Consider the following 14,058-nt stretch of genomic DNA (forward strand, 5'->3'; position numbering starts at 1 on the left):
GGGCGGAAATGTCAGGCTCTGTATTGGCTCTGCAAGAAAATCTGTGTGTTACTCTGATTTCTCATACTCAGTTGGGTTTGCTTTAATGTTGTCCCTACAGAATGTTCACTTTTGCTGGCAACTTTAGGCATCTCTTTTTTCCACGAAGCATCCTGCTGTATAAATTTACTCCTGGTAGTTTGTTTGTTTGTTTTTGAAAGAGGGATTTTGCAAAGAGGTATTTTCAAACTGAAATGGGCCACACTGACCCTAAGTAGTCACAGGGCTGGTTCAGTTTCATGGAGGAAATGGAAGTTTCTGGATGTAAGAGGATTTGAGAGTTTCAGTATCTCCCTGCACACCTCCCTCCACCACACTGCCAAAATTCTCAGATGGTGCCACTGACACACGTTGCTTAAAATGTGCTTCTACTGTAAAAAGTCATAAGGTAAAAGCAGCCCCTGCTCATCTCTTGCAGGTTCTTGCTGCTGGTACTCGGAACTAAAAGCCTTTTAGCGGGAAAGTGGCTCCAAGTGCCAGTGCTCGAGTGCTGGCCCTGTTGAGCTGCTTTCTCTGGGTTATGTGGAGTATCTCCAGCAGAGTTAAGCTCTGGTTAGTTATCAGCAGATTTGCAGCTACATGAAAGGTATTTTACAGTGTTAGCAATGCACAAGAGGGAAGGGGATTCACCTCATTGCCCTTTAGCTTTGTTACTCTGAAGAGTATTCAAGTATAGCCAACAAAAGTTAATATACTAACTCTGTGAGCATATCAGTGTGTTCAACGGAGTAGGGATGTGGAACAAGCAGGTAACCTTATTTACAGCCTTATTTTTCATTGTGTAACCAGTTTCCATAGGTTTGCACAGGTGATTCTGGAAATTTCACATCAGTGTGTTTGTGAATTGTTGCTCAAGATCTCATGTCAAAGGATCTGCTTAGGTGTCACTAATGTAATATTTTGGCTAAGCAGGATATTCATTGCCAGTGTTGATGTGGATGAAAATGGTTTTCAGATCACAGATGCATCTGCAAGCTATGAAGGACATAAATTTTGTTCTTCAACAAAGCACTCATTTGGTAATTACCAGATAAAGGTGGAAAACCACAATGCAATTTTTATGGAGTTACAATGCACGGATAGCAATAGATCTGCGAATCTCTTTGGATGGTCAAATCACTTCAGATTACATAATCTGTAATATATTGGAACTTTGGGAAAGAGTTGCTGCAATTGTGCTGTCTAGCTTGGATCTGGAGAGTTGACAATGCCTGGGACGAGACTGGGCTTCTCTCATAATTTGCAGAGTCTGTGCTTTTGGATTTTCTTACAACCTCTGCATTTTGAAGGTCCTAATGATGACTCTGAGCCAAACCATCATCTCTGTGCAGAGCACAAGACAAGGGCTTTGCAGGGTGTGTAACTTGCTGTGCATTTGCACAGATCCTGGCCCAGGTGGGCATGGATGAATGATTTCTGGTATTACTACAATATTAAAACATTATATTGTAGTAATTTAATCAATAATTTTTAGTGAATGGGTTTTTTATATAATTCCTCAGACCTACAGAGCACAAGTCCTACACTTTCCCATATCTGTGGGATGCAACCTGCCACCTTTCTTTGCAGGCCTCTACACCTGGTCTAGTTTGCAGCAACCTGGAATTGTAGTTTCAGTGGAAATTTTGTTGAGCTGAACACACCTCTGATGGATTAGATCTGCAGGAGTTCCTACTACTGAGCTAAAGAAATCTTGCCTGGATGTGAACTCCCAAAACCTAATGATTTTTTTCAGATGATTCTGAGAACATCAAAAAGCTGCTTGACAAAAATTTATAATGTTCCAAGAAAAAGTTGTTCACAGTTGAGTTTTATATATGGCAGAGCCTTATTCTTAATCCCAGAAAAATTCTCTTGGATGAAATTTACTGTAGAGGTTTGGTCTTAAGCAGAAATGTGGCAGAGAAAATTCCAACCCATTAAATTCCAAGCATTAAAAACTGGCAAAACTATTGGAAACAGGACCTTTAATGGACCATGTAAGGTGATGTTAGTAGCAAGTAGTTTTAGATGCCTCTCAGCTCTTCCCTCTGTACTGTGAGCAAGCTTTACGACTGCATTCAGCACTTCCCCTTGCTCTGCCAAAATATGGCTTTAAATGAGTTTTCACGAGTCAGTTCTAAAAGGCTTTATTATGGAAACAGTTCACGCCTTAAAGGAGTATATTTAGGTCTTGTGAAAGATGCCAAGTAGCAAGCTCTGGAGGCAAATTCTATATTTATAAACAAATCAGGCAAAAGTCATCCCAAAGTATCCTCTGTCTCCAAGTGAAGTGTTCAGCTTCACACTGCAGGGGCTGGTGTTTGGGGGGATGCTGGTGGTGGGACTGTGACTGCTCATGGTGATGTGACACCAGTCTGGCTGCTGGAAATTGGAGGGGAATCCAGTACAAAGCTGAGCAGGGCTGGGGGCTTGGTCCTGTCCTGCTATTCCATCATTTGAGAATCATAGAATCATTAAGGCTGGAAAAGACCATCAAGATCATCGAGTCCAACCATTAACCCAGCACTGCCAGTTCCACTGCTAAACCATAAGTGCCACATCTACATGTTTTTTGAACACTTCCAGGGATGGTGATTCCCTGGGCAGCCTGTTCCAATGTTTGACCGACCTTTCAGTGAAGAAATTCTTCCTAATATCCAATCTGAAGCTCCCCTGGTGCAACTTGAGGGTATCCTCTTGTCCTGTCTCTTGTTGCCTGGGAGAAGAGGCTGATCCCCATGTGGCTCCAACATCTTTTCAGGTGTTTGAATGGGCATCAGGGAGAGAGACTGACCTTTGAGTGGGCACTTGGGAGCCGTGACCTGAGGGCCGTGAAGTTCCTAAGGAGATTGGGGAACCTTCTTTACAGGGACATGGGGCTGTTCAGCCTGGAGAAGAGCAGGTTGTGTGGAGACCTGACAGCCCCTTCCAGGATCTGAAGGGGCTGACAAGGAAACTGGAGAGGGACTCTGCATCAGGAACTGGAGTGACAGGACAAGGAGGAATGGGTTCAAAGTGAAAGAGGGGAAATTTAGGTTAGCTATAGGGAAGAAATTCTTGGCTGTGAGGGTGGGGAGGCCCTGGCACAGGTTGCCCAAGGAAGCTGTGGCTGCCCCATCCCTGGAAGTGTCCAAGGCCAGGTTGGACAGGGCTTGGAGCAACCTGGAATAGTGGAAGGTGTCCCTGCCCATGGCAGGGGGGGTGGGACTGGATGATCTCTAAGATCGCTTCCAACCCAAATCATTCTGGAATTCTATGACATCGAGTGATGCCCCAGTGAAGCACACAATGGTCCATGTCACCGGGGGCCAAAGGGCAGCAATGGGGGTCCCGCCTCCGTGCAGCCGCCCTGGGTCATCTCCACCCTCAGTGCTCTCTGTGCCCAATCTCTGTGCCCGGGCAGCGCTGTGGAAGTGTCCCAGCTCCCACTTGTCCCTCTCCATCCTTTGTGCCGCCGGGACACGGCCCGTCCCTCACGTCCCCCCTCCCGCCGGGGCAGCCGCGGCCCCTCGCGCGGCCTGCAGGGGGCGCCCCACGCGCGGTGCGCGGCGGGGCCGCCAGGGGGCGCGCGCTGCCGCGGCGGGCGGTGCGGGCGGTGCGGGCTGAGGGGGGGGAGCCGCCGCCCCGCCCGCCCTCAGTCGCTGCCGGAGCCGCACGGAGCGCAGGGCGCAGCGCTGTCCCTTCAGCACCGCTCCCCCCGCGGGATCACCGCACGGGAACCGGCCCCGCCGCCGCCTCTCGCCGCCTGCTTTGCAGTAAGTAGTGCCCGCGGAACCCCCCGCCCCGACCCCCAGCCCCGCCGCCCCTGGGGGGAGCCGGGAGGGGGGACCCCCGAGTGCCCCGGGGTGTGCAGGGGAGGGGCTCGGCACCCTCGAAGGGGCTGCAGAAATTGGGGGGGAGGTGGATCAAAACCACCCCTAGGGTCAGTGGGGGATGGCGCCCCGTCCCCGTGTGCCTGTCTTTCCATGTCCCCTGTTCCCGTGTCCCTGTGTCCCCGTGCATGTCTGTGGCAGTGCTGGTGCTTGGTGGCACTCCTGGCAGTGCCGGTGACATTCCCAGTAGTGCTTGTGACATTCCTGCTGGTGCTGGTGGCTCTCCCCGTGATGCAGGTGACATTCCCAGCAGTGCTGGTGGCATTCCCGGTGGTGTGGGGTCTGCCCTGTCTGTGCTGACAGCTCAGGGGGGCTCAAGGAGTGTGTTTGGGATGTCTGTGTAAGGCAAGTGTGTCGGTGAAGTGAAGTCCTGTTCCCTGGAAGCCAGGGACCGATGCATCACCCCAAAGCGAGCAGGGAAAGGCAGGAATCCTCCCCTTCCCACTGCCCCCGTGACATTGATCACCTTCCTGGTTTTAGGTCTGGAAAGCAAGGTCCAAGGATGGTGAAGCTGGGGAGTAATTTGAACGACAAGAACAACAAACAACCATCCAACGAAGATGGTTTTCAGACAGTTCCTTTGATCACACCTTTGGAAGTAAATCACCTGCAGTTCCCGGCTCCGGAAAAGGTAAAGCAGAATCAGATGCTGCTCCTGCATGGTTGTGCACATGTATGTGCCCCGTGGTTTTCAGTGGGCTCTGGTGATAGGAACTGTGGCATATTTATTCAATAAATAAAAAGGGGCTATCTTTCATAGTGTCTTTATCTGTTTTAACACGGCAAATAAGCACGCAACTATCCCCCAACTCCTTCCCTCTTCAAACCCTCCCTCCCCTCCCAAGTAATCTTAAATACAGCTGGAAAAAGCTTGGCGTGTTTCTCTTGCAAGTGCTGAAGAAACTGAGGAGCAATTTAAAATGTGTTATTATCAGTAAGATGAATGGCCTGCATTGAGAGTAATGTGATAACTCTTCCGAAATAAGCAGCTGTTTTAATTTTCTCAGTTAAGCTCCGTTTTCTTCTCCGTGGCTTTGCAAAGCTTATTTGGGCACTGAGGATGCTGATTTCTCTGAGGACAGTGGCTGAGATCCTGGGGAGCAGCCCAGGGGTTTGTTTGGACAGAGGACATGGTTCTCCCCTGCCCTCTCAACTCTCTCACATCTGAATGCAGCACTAAGATGTCCAGGAATGTGTGTTGGCAATTGGCTGTGGGTTGTGGTTGGGATTTTTTGGATGCAGCATGTACTAGGAAATCTTTTGTCTCTGTTGATGCAGGGATGATGCACATCAATATAACCTGGTGAGGACATGATGAGACTGTAAAAATCCATATGCCCCAACAGTCCTTACCAAAACAAAGCCTGTCTGCAATGTAGTTCCCAGATACCACAGAGGTGGAGCCAACTCACCCCTAAGTACAGACAGAATGATTAGATCTCACAGGATAATGGAATAAGGGCAAAATTAACACTGATGTTTATTGAACATATATCCTGTTTTTACGGTGGTACAAAATGAATTTTCCCTAAATAACATTAGGAGAACATGATGATGGATGTGATAAACCTGCCTAGGTAGACAAACTGTGTTTATTTTATGGTAGAGCTGAGCCAACTGCCTTGGCATCCTGGAAACCAGAGCTGTGCCAGACAAAGCTGGTTTCATTCTCCATGTGCCTCATGACGATCAGGTGCAACTTTGCTGCATTGAAGGGAGTTAGATTTCCAAAACTACTGTGAATGAGAGGCTAAACCAGCCCTTACCTATGACTGGTAAATAAGATTAAGCAAAATAATTCAGGCAAAGCAGTATGATTTGTCATAGATGTCTGAAAACCTCAGAGGAAACTATAGGTGTGTAAAAGTAGCTCCTTTCATGCCACTACAAATGGCGCACTGAGATCACCCAGTGTCACACGGTGTGAAATTTAAATGACTCGTGGATCAGGTGAGACATGGATTACCCAACAAGAATTCTTTCAGCCTGATAAAGTGGTAATGAGTGTTCTCACAACCACCATGTTCCAATTGCCTGTTGGTGAACAAACACTGGAGTGTATTGGTCTGCTGTGATTCCTTGCTGATTTTTCTGTTTAAACATGCCTACATCAATAATTCACGTGTTGTTAGGTTACATTACCTTCATTAGCATACATTACTGTCAGTGCATCTACTGACATCCATATTTTTCTTTGCTGGAAGAGTGGGATGTATCTCCAGGCGTGCTGAGCATGATTCAGAACTCATTAGAGTCAGAGGTATTGATTTCTGCAGGCTGTGGTTCAGCTCCTGTGTGCAGCAGGCCTGGAGTTAACGGGCTGGAGATCCCTTCACTAGGAAGAGAGGTTATTTATGATAAAAGCAAAATAATTCACAATCTGTTTCCTTTGCTCTCTGTAGAACAGGTTCTGTTGGGGTGAGTTCACTCCAGGGCAGAGGGGCTGTTTAAAGACCTGCTAATAAGGAGCTGAGCCTCAGGTGAAAAGCTTGGGCAGAGGTTAAGTGAAAGGGGGAAATTGCAGCTTTGTACTTAGGAAAGCAAAGCTGCTGCTGAATTCAGTGAGGCTGTGAGTCTGAGGAGGAGTCGACATGGATTTCAAATATTTCAGGGTGTATTCTTGCTTGGCAGTCAGGAGGCAAGGTTAAAAAAACTACCTAAAATTGACTTTTTTTCTGTCTTTTCCTGAAACCTGTCAGCAATTGATTTTTAGCCTGGGAGAGTGAGAGCACAAGGCAAGGTGTTTTCTGTGCCTCCTGCATGGGATGCTGCAGGAGTGACCAGAGCTAAACCAGCCCTGGTGTTGGGGTCTGTGGGTGACAGCTCAGCAGGGATTTAAAGGCTCACAGGTTTTCTGCAATGCAAACCCAATCCTGCTGACAGCAACCACAGGGAGGCAATGCTGCCGGCCAGCTCCTGCCTCGGCACTCAACAAAGAGCTGGGCATTGTCCTGGCATTCTCCTGTGAGTGAAACCTAAAAAGGACCCTAACCCTGCTAAATACTCCCCTTTCTGAGCTTCTCTTTGCCCTTAGAAGGGATCTTCTTTTATGAAACTGTGAGCTTTCGACCTGGATCTTAACCTTGGGGTCAGGGCAATCCAGGGTGCATCAAAACCAGGGCAAGGAGGTTTGGGGCTCTGTCCTTGCTTTGACTTCAGTCTGTCGTAAAGGAGGAGTAGTAACAGCTTCAGATAGTGATCCAAGAGTGCACAAGGTCTATGCTGAGCAACCCATCTGCTGTTACTGCCAGTGTGCAATAATGCCTTCACCTGCTGTATATTTGCAAGCTCTGTTCATTTATAGACTTTTTTTTTTTCAGTTGAGTTTTAGACAGCTATATGCAGGCTGAAGAAAATCAAACCTGTTATTTGTCAGATCCTTAAAGCACCCCACAAAGCCTATGGCATTTACAGACTGAAAATTGTTGTTGAAGGGCTTTAAATACCTCATTTTCCTTCATTTTAAGGATATTTCTGTAACTTGAGTGACTCTCAGCATTAACCTCTGTAGGTGTTTCACCACAGCTTCCATGATGTCTTTCAAAGAGTTTTCTGTGTCTGGCTCCCCTTTCAGAGAAAGGATAGGGAGAAAGAACAAAAATAATGAGGCTTTTGCTTACGTGATGTAATCCCTGAAGCCCATCTGTTTTCAGATAGTTCCTTGATTCTAAGAAGTGGGGGGTGGGAGGGCAAAACACTTTCTTAAAGGTGTGCTTAAATTTACTGTCTGTCCTTTTGGAGGTGCTTTCCTAACATGCTTGTTTCTCAAAGCACTGTGAGCTTAGCAGCTCCCTCTGACTTCCACCTTGATGCTGCTGGAAAAATGCAGGCAGGAATTCATGAGGGTTCAATTTGGAAATCTTTTGTTTTTAAATTAAGGGCCACTGGACTGTTTCTTTTTCCACCAAATGAGGATGTTCCCTCCCAAGGCTCGTGCTGTTCCTCCTGCAGCATCAGCATTCTCGTCCTTCTGTCAGCAGTTGTGTGGCTGCGAGGGGAGAAATGTACCCAGGATTGTAATTTCCCCCCTAGGGTGCTAAACCTGCTGTGTATTTATATTTATTGACTATCTTCAATCATTTCCCTTGTCCCCTGTTCTCTTGCTGGGGCAGAAGGCAGAGACAGGTGCTCCTAAATAATTTTTGCACAGCCTTTTTGTTGAAATCCATCCGTATAACACCAGTGACAAGCTCTTGACCTGGCCTTTTATGTATCTGAGTCTCATTTCTTCTGATTAAAAAGGCAAAAAAACCACCAAGCCTTTTATCTTTTAGGACCAAAGGGGAAAAGATGAGGTGTTGCCTTGTTTTCTGACAAAGTGCTTCAGCTGTAATTGTGTCTCTGCAATGATAATGCTGAAAGATGTGCAGCTTTTCAGGGACCATTCTGTTTAAATGAGACCAACAACTGGGAACCCCTTGGTCTCTGGGCTCACTTCAGTGTAATCCACCAGGAAATGCCTCACTTCTGGCAGAAAAATCCTAATTTTACATAACACAAAAGTGCATGAAAGCTATTGTCAGGGCTGGAAAAAACATCCGGCATCTCTTTTGTGGTGAAGACTGCAGAAGGCTTATCATGTGGTCCATTGTTCTTTATTTTGAATGCATCAGGAGGCTCGAGAATTAATTTCTCTAGTGGCAAATTCCTGCCATCCAACCCAAGAAAGAAAAAAATAGATGTAACTGCTCTCTTCAAATGCCTTTCCCGCCCTGTGCTCCTGCCCTTGGCTGAGGCCACGCGTTTACACAGAGCAATCAAGAGTTCCTGAAAATCAGGGGGGTCCCTTGTGTTCACAGCCTGTCCCTGTTGGTTTAACAGAAAATAATGTTTGGTCCTGGCCAGCTGAGCAGGAATAATTAATAGTAGCTGGATGAGTGCTCTTGTACCTCGGGGACTGCTTGGAGCTGTGTCCTGAAACACTGATGTCAGCCTGCCCTCTGTGAAGCCCGGCCAGGCTGAAGGCACACGTGGTCTGGGCGGTGTGGAGCTCGTTTGGAGTGTGTGGGGCTGTTTTCGGGGTGTGTGGAGCTGGTTTTGGGGAGCTGCTGCACATGCTGGAGCCAGAGGCAGCTCAGCCTTCCCTGCCAACGTCTGGAAGGGCTTGAGATATAGCTGGGAACAGGCTGCTGTGCTCCTGTTCATCTGCTGGTGAAGCTGGAGGGATGGGGCAGGGATACTAATGTGGCAGGTGGAGAAAGGAGGAGTGAAAGGGAGGAGGAGGATGCAAAGGGAAAGAAAGTGTGAATAAAAGAAAGGAAGGGAATAAAAAGACAGCATTGCAAATATAAAGGAACAGGCAGGCTGTCTTGCCTTTCCCCATCCTTTCCTTTCTCCTTTCATGGGATACTCTACCTAATCCCCACAAATGCCAAAGTCTGAGCTTCCTCTCCTGTGACATTGTCCCCCTCCTACACTATGCAAATCCATTTGTCCTCTAAATGTGTATTTGAACGTAAACACCACCTCTGCTTGTTAAGCTGTAATAAATATTTGCAGCATCGCACTCTCTGGCAGAGCAGCGTTTCTGGGGGAACCTTTTTGATGTTGTTTGCGTGTTTTGGACAGCCCTGCTTGTGATTCTTGGCAGTTCACGCTCCTCTCTTTTGGATGTCACTGCTGCTGTTCTGGCTTTCCCCTCACGCACCAACCCCTCCGCTCGCAGGTGATCCGGGGCTGTGCCACGATCCAGGCACTTGCTCACAGGCACCTGGGGCAGCATCCGGAGGCCTCCCGTGCATCCAGATAACATGTTGCTACTGCACAGCTTCACTTTGAACATCCCAGGATTTCTGTAGCCTGTGCAGAAATCTCCCTCCTTAACTGCACTGCCATCAGTGTCTGAGTGAGGGGCTTTAAAGCCGCCTGGTTTTGTGAGCTCCATTGCCTCTCTTAAACTCAGTTATGTCTGCGCTGCAATCCCTGGAGCTGCATTCTGCACAAACAGCAGGAACGGACACAGGGAAAGTGTGTGAGGGTGTGGAGGTTTGGCCGAGCCTGTTACAGTCTATTCTTTTCTCTAACATGAAAGCCAATTACTTAGGGTGGAAGCATTTCAGCAAGACTGTGAAATGAACCCCACATACCAGTTACTGACTGGTCTGGAAAGAAAAACTGGGCTGCATCCTTGACTGGTGTAAATCAGGGCAGTTTAGAGGAAATCGGTGGAGCTCTGCTAATTTACCCTGGCCAGTTCGCCCTCACTACAGCTGAGAGATTGATTCTTTTGTCTGCTTTGCTAAACCTTCTCCTGGATGAACCCACTGAAATCAATTTTTGTCACCCCTTCCCAGCCTCCTGTGGGTTCCTGCTGGTTACAGTCACCTAGGGATTTGCAGGGAGACTTAGCTGGATAAATTCCAAGCTCCTTTTGTGCTTGGAGCCCTGCCTTTCCCTTCTCAGCTCCTTTCAGCTCCCAGCGCAGCCTTTGAGTTCTGTGCTGCCTTTCACTGGTGATGCCAGGGCTGATTACATTTGCTGTCTTTGTCCTTTTGTGATGTTCCTTATGCCTGGAATATCCTCCTGGCACTGATTCAGGAGACCACTTTTTTCCTACCAGCCTCTGTGAAACTCATTTCCAGCACAACACCTATTAGATGAGGGGTAAAACAAGCAGAGTACTGACCCTGGCTTTCTCCACTGACTATGGATTTGATCCAAGGGACCTTTCTCTTAAATTTTCCTCTTTTTTTTGCCTTTTGCTGCTTGATATTTCAGACATGTTATGTATTCAGATAGTGACTGGGGTGCTGTGGGCACCCCATTACATGGGCACTACCATTACATACATCCCAAATGCCAATTTTAACACTAACCTTTGGGAAATCTGCCTGCTGAGATGTGTCCATCCTATAGATTTGGAAGCATAGCTGTCTATCCCATGGGAAGGGACATGACTATAATTATTTGGGGAAGTTTTTAAAGACCTAATTCTCTAAAAATCTGGGAATTTGCAGCATGGTGTTTGCCAGGGAGTCTGAGAATACTGGTTCACCTTTTCCAGTGTGTCCTGTTTCTAGCAGTAGCCAGGGCAACAGTCAGAAGGAGGTACAGGAGATGCTACATGGAGCTGCTCATGCCTAGCAATGTTTCATCCTGAGCCTGCAAAGAAAAGGATTGTTTTAAGCCCTGAAACATGATTTTTCCATCTCTTCTCCTACATTCTTTTACTGCTAAGTATTTTAACTTAGCAGTATTGTGTACCTCTCATTTGCTCTTTGAAGCTGGCTCTGTGTGAGGATTAAGGCTTGCAGGTCACTGGAGAATTCTGTGTGAGCAGGTGGTGAATTTTGGCCATTCCTTGTCTTGGAGCTCAAGGAGAGAGAACTTGCCTCAGTCACAGTGGGTTTAGTGCCAGACTGGAGGTCACATTTTGCTGTCACCAGACACCTTGGGCAGGTGCTGCATGGGGGACTCAGGCTGAGGTCCTGCTCAGCTACTGATGCTCAGTTGGGTAACAGAGGCAAAGGAAACCATGACATTGGTGCCAGTGAGGAGTTTATATTTTTCCTTCTCTCTGCAAGGAATGAAGAAAGGTATGGAAAGGAATGAAGCTGAGTCTCATTTTCATTTAAAAGAGAGCCTGACTAATCCACATGGATACTGAGTGGGGGTGTTACAACCATTTTGTGGGACTACAAAGTCCAGCTTTGAACTCAGAAGAAACCTTTCTCCTTGGTAGCAGAAACACATTTTGTTTATCTCTTCTGTCAATCCGACAGCCACTCCGAGTGAGAGACTCTTCATTATTAATAATCCCAGGAAGTAGTATTTTAAATTTTTATGGCTTGTGCTTTGCAGCACCTGAACCACAATATATTACATGCACTGTGGCAGTGAAGTGGGAATTACAGCAGGGCAACATGTCCTTTTCCAAATGAATAATTTAAAGTTTTCACAATGCCTGTTATGTTAAATATTATTACTCATTTCTTCAGGGAAAACCTTAGAGCTCAAACGCAAATATAAAGTGGCAATAAATGATGTTAAGTTTAGCCAGTTGGACACAGGACCCAGAATTCATATCAGTTCATTTTCTGAAACACTTACTTCATCCCTTTGCAGGAAAATCCTTTTTAAGGTTCCATGCTTAATGCGATATTTTTCCATTTGTCACATTTCACGTCTACTCTGCTCCTTCCTCCTCAAAGCAAATGCTTTTAATATAACCCACTCGGTTAGAAGCTTGCTTTCTTTTTCATTTCAGAGTCCCAAATCTCTAGACTTCCCAGCACTCTCCTACTGTTTACCTTCTCAAGGTTGTCAGTGATGGATTTCCTGCTGGTGTAGGCAGACTCTCATCTGTTGTTTCTCATCTCAGCACACCTATAATTTTCCAAAGCATCACTACAGAGAAGATGTCTGGTCCTGCATTCATTAAAACCAAGGAAAGGTTTCCTATTGATTCCAGTCATGGCACTAACATTAAGCCTGGAATAATAAGTGCATTTAGGTTTAGGACTCAATAAATGTATTAGCAAACAGTATCATTACAAACGTCTTGCTTGTGTGGAGCAGTGTGATGGATATGGCTTGTGGTCCTGTCGTGTTGGGGTTTTATAGCTTTCACAGGCCATTCCCTACAGACTGCTTTGAGCTCTTCCAGAAGAATGAGGGATTGGAACGAGGAACCAGAAGATGCAAGAAAAAGAACAGAAAGTCAAAACCTTTCTAGATATGGGGAGTGTTATTACATCTGCTGACCTAGGATGGCTGAGAAGGACAACTCTGCAGAGAGCTGCCATTTTCCATAGAGCATATGACTTCCTTCCCACCCCAGTCACACTTTGCTAGCCCTTAGTCCCACAAATGTTATATTTGTATGGAAAATCTGCTGGAGCTACTATTGTCAGTCATTAATGAAAGCTTGAGAAACACGGTGCACTGTAAGTAGCAGCGACCTGTGGTCTGAACTCCTGACTCTGCCACCAAATGCTGGTGTGACTCAGCACATTATTGAGGTTCTTTTTTTGTCCTTTTTTTCCCTCCTCCTCTATCAGTAATATGGGATCCTGGGGTCATGCTGGTGTGCACAGTGCCTTGAGCACTTGACTAAGAATTCCCAGGATCCCCTGCCAGCAGCATTGGAACTGGCTGTGGGAAGGTGCCTCAAGCCAGTTGAAGCTCTGATCAGCCAAAGCACTTAAATGCACAGTTAACTTTAAATATCCAGCTAATCCTGCTGATGTTAATAGGACTACTTGCATGCTTAAGTGCTTTGCTGAATTGGTAATTAATTAGTTCGAATACCAGATAAACCTGGTTAAGGAGGAAGCTTCAAGGACTGCAGTGTGGATTCCTGTCATTAAATGCGTCTTTTTGGTGGTCCATGGAAGCCCTTTTCTCTCCTCTTGTATTCTTACAGTCACTGGGCAAACCTCATCTCAGAGGCAGCTTTCAAAGAACAGTTTTATATCAGATGTAAAATGAAGAAAGTCACAGGTAATTTATTTGTGCCCCCTTTATTGCATCTGCCATAAACAGCACAGTCTCTGCAACCTAAAGGTAGAGGATCTCTGGGAGATAGTGTGAAAACTTTTAAGAACAGGTCACAGCAGCAAGTTAATTTGCAGGGAGATCCCCTGAGCTATATTCACCTGGGCTCCACCCCAGTTCAGACTGTAAAGCACTACAGAAGGGCTGGACTAAGCTGGCAGGGAGGCTGCTCTCTTTGGTGGACAGTCACAGCACACCAAGTGGGTCCCAGTTATGAGCTGGTGCTGAATCAGAGCCTAGATAACAAAACACAGAGGCTGACAAGTGTCCAAAAGGGTTCTAAGGGTTTTTATCCAGCAATCGCAAAGGCTCAGACAGTTCGAAGAGCTGTTGGGACTGCTCTTGCTTTTTAATATTCATTTGCAGGTGTGCAGGTTGCTTCAAAAATAATAAAACAATAAATAAAATAAATAATAATAAAATAATAATACAGTAATTCTCTACTCCAAGAAGCTTATGGTTAGGGATGCCAGCTTAGACCAGCCAGACCCTTCTCACCAGGAGGACTGAGTTAAGGCAAGCCTGGTGGAGCAGGCATCAGGAACTGAGAGCTCAAGGAGACAAGTGCAGAGAATGGGCAGAGAGGTGTTTCTGCAGTGGGAGCGGAGAAGAGGCTAATTGTCTTTTTTGTGAGTATTCTAGAGATTACTTGACCATTTAAGCACCGGTT

General features: G+C 46.5%; 1 protein-coding gene across 1 annotated transcript in view; it reads left to right on the top strand.

Annotated features, from left to right (window-relative positions):
• The first annotated feature begins 3,652 nt into the window (after nt 1-3,652).
• Nucleotides 3,653-14,058, top strand: part of LOC108501275 (neuron-specific protein family member 2) — a 35,607-nt gene continuing 25,201 nt past the window's right edge. The window contains exons 1-2 of the mRNA XM_017823008.1: nt 3,653-3,776; nt 4,374-4,524. Coding sequence (XP_017678497.1) covers nt 4,396-4,524 — 129 coding nt within the window. The 5' untranslated portion in view covers nt 3,653-3,776; nt 4,374-4,395. The remainder of the gene's footprint in view (nt 3,777-4,373; nt 4,525-14,058) is intronic.

This window comes from Lepidothrix coronata, unplaced genomic scaffold, assembly GCF_001604755.1.
Source record: "Lepidothrix coronata isolate B3197 unplaced genomic scaffold, Lepidothrix_coronata-1.0 Scaffold100, whole genome shotgun sequence".
NCBI lineage: Eukaryota > Metazoa > Chordata > Aves > Passeriformes > Pipridae > Lepidothrix > Lepidothrix coronata.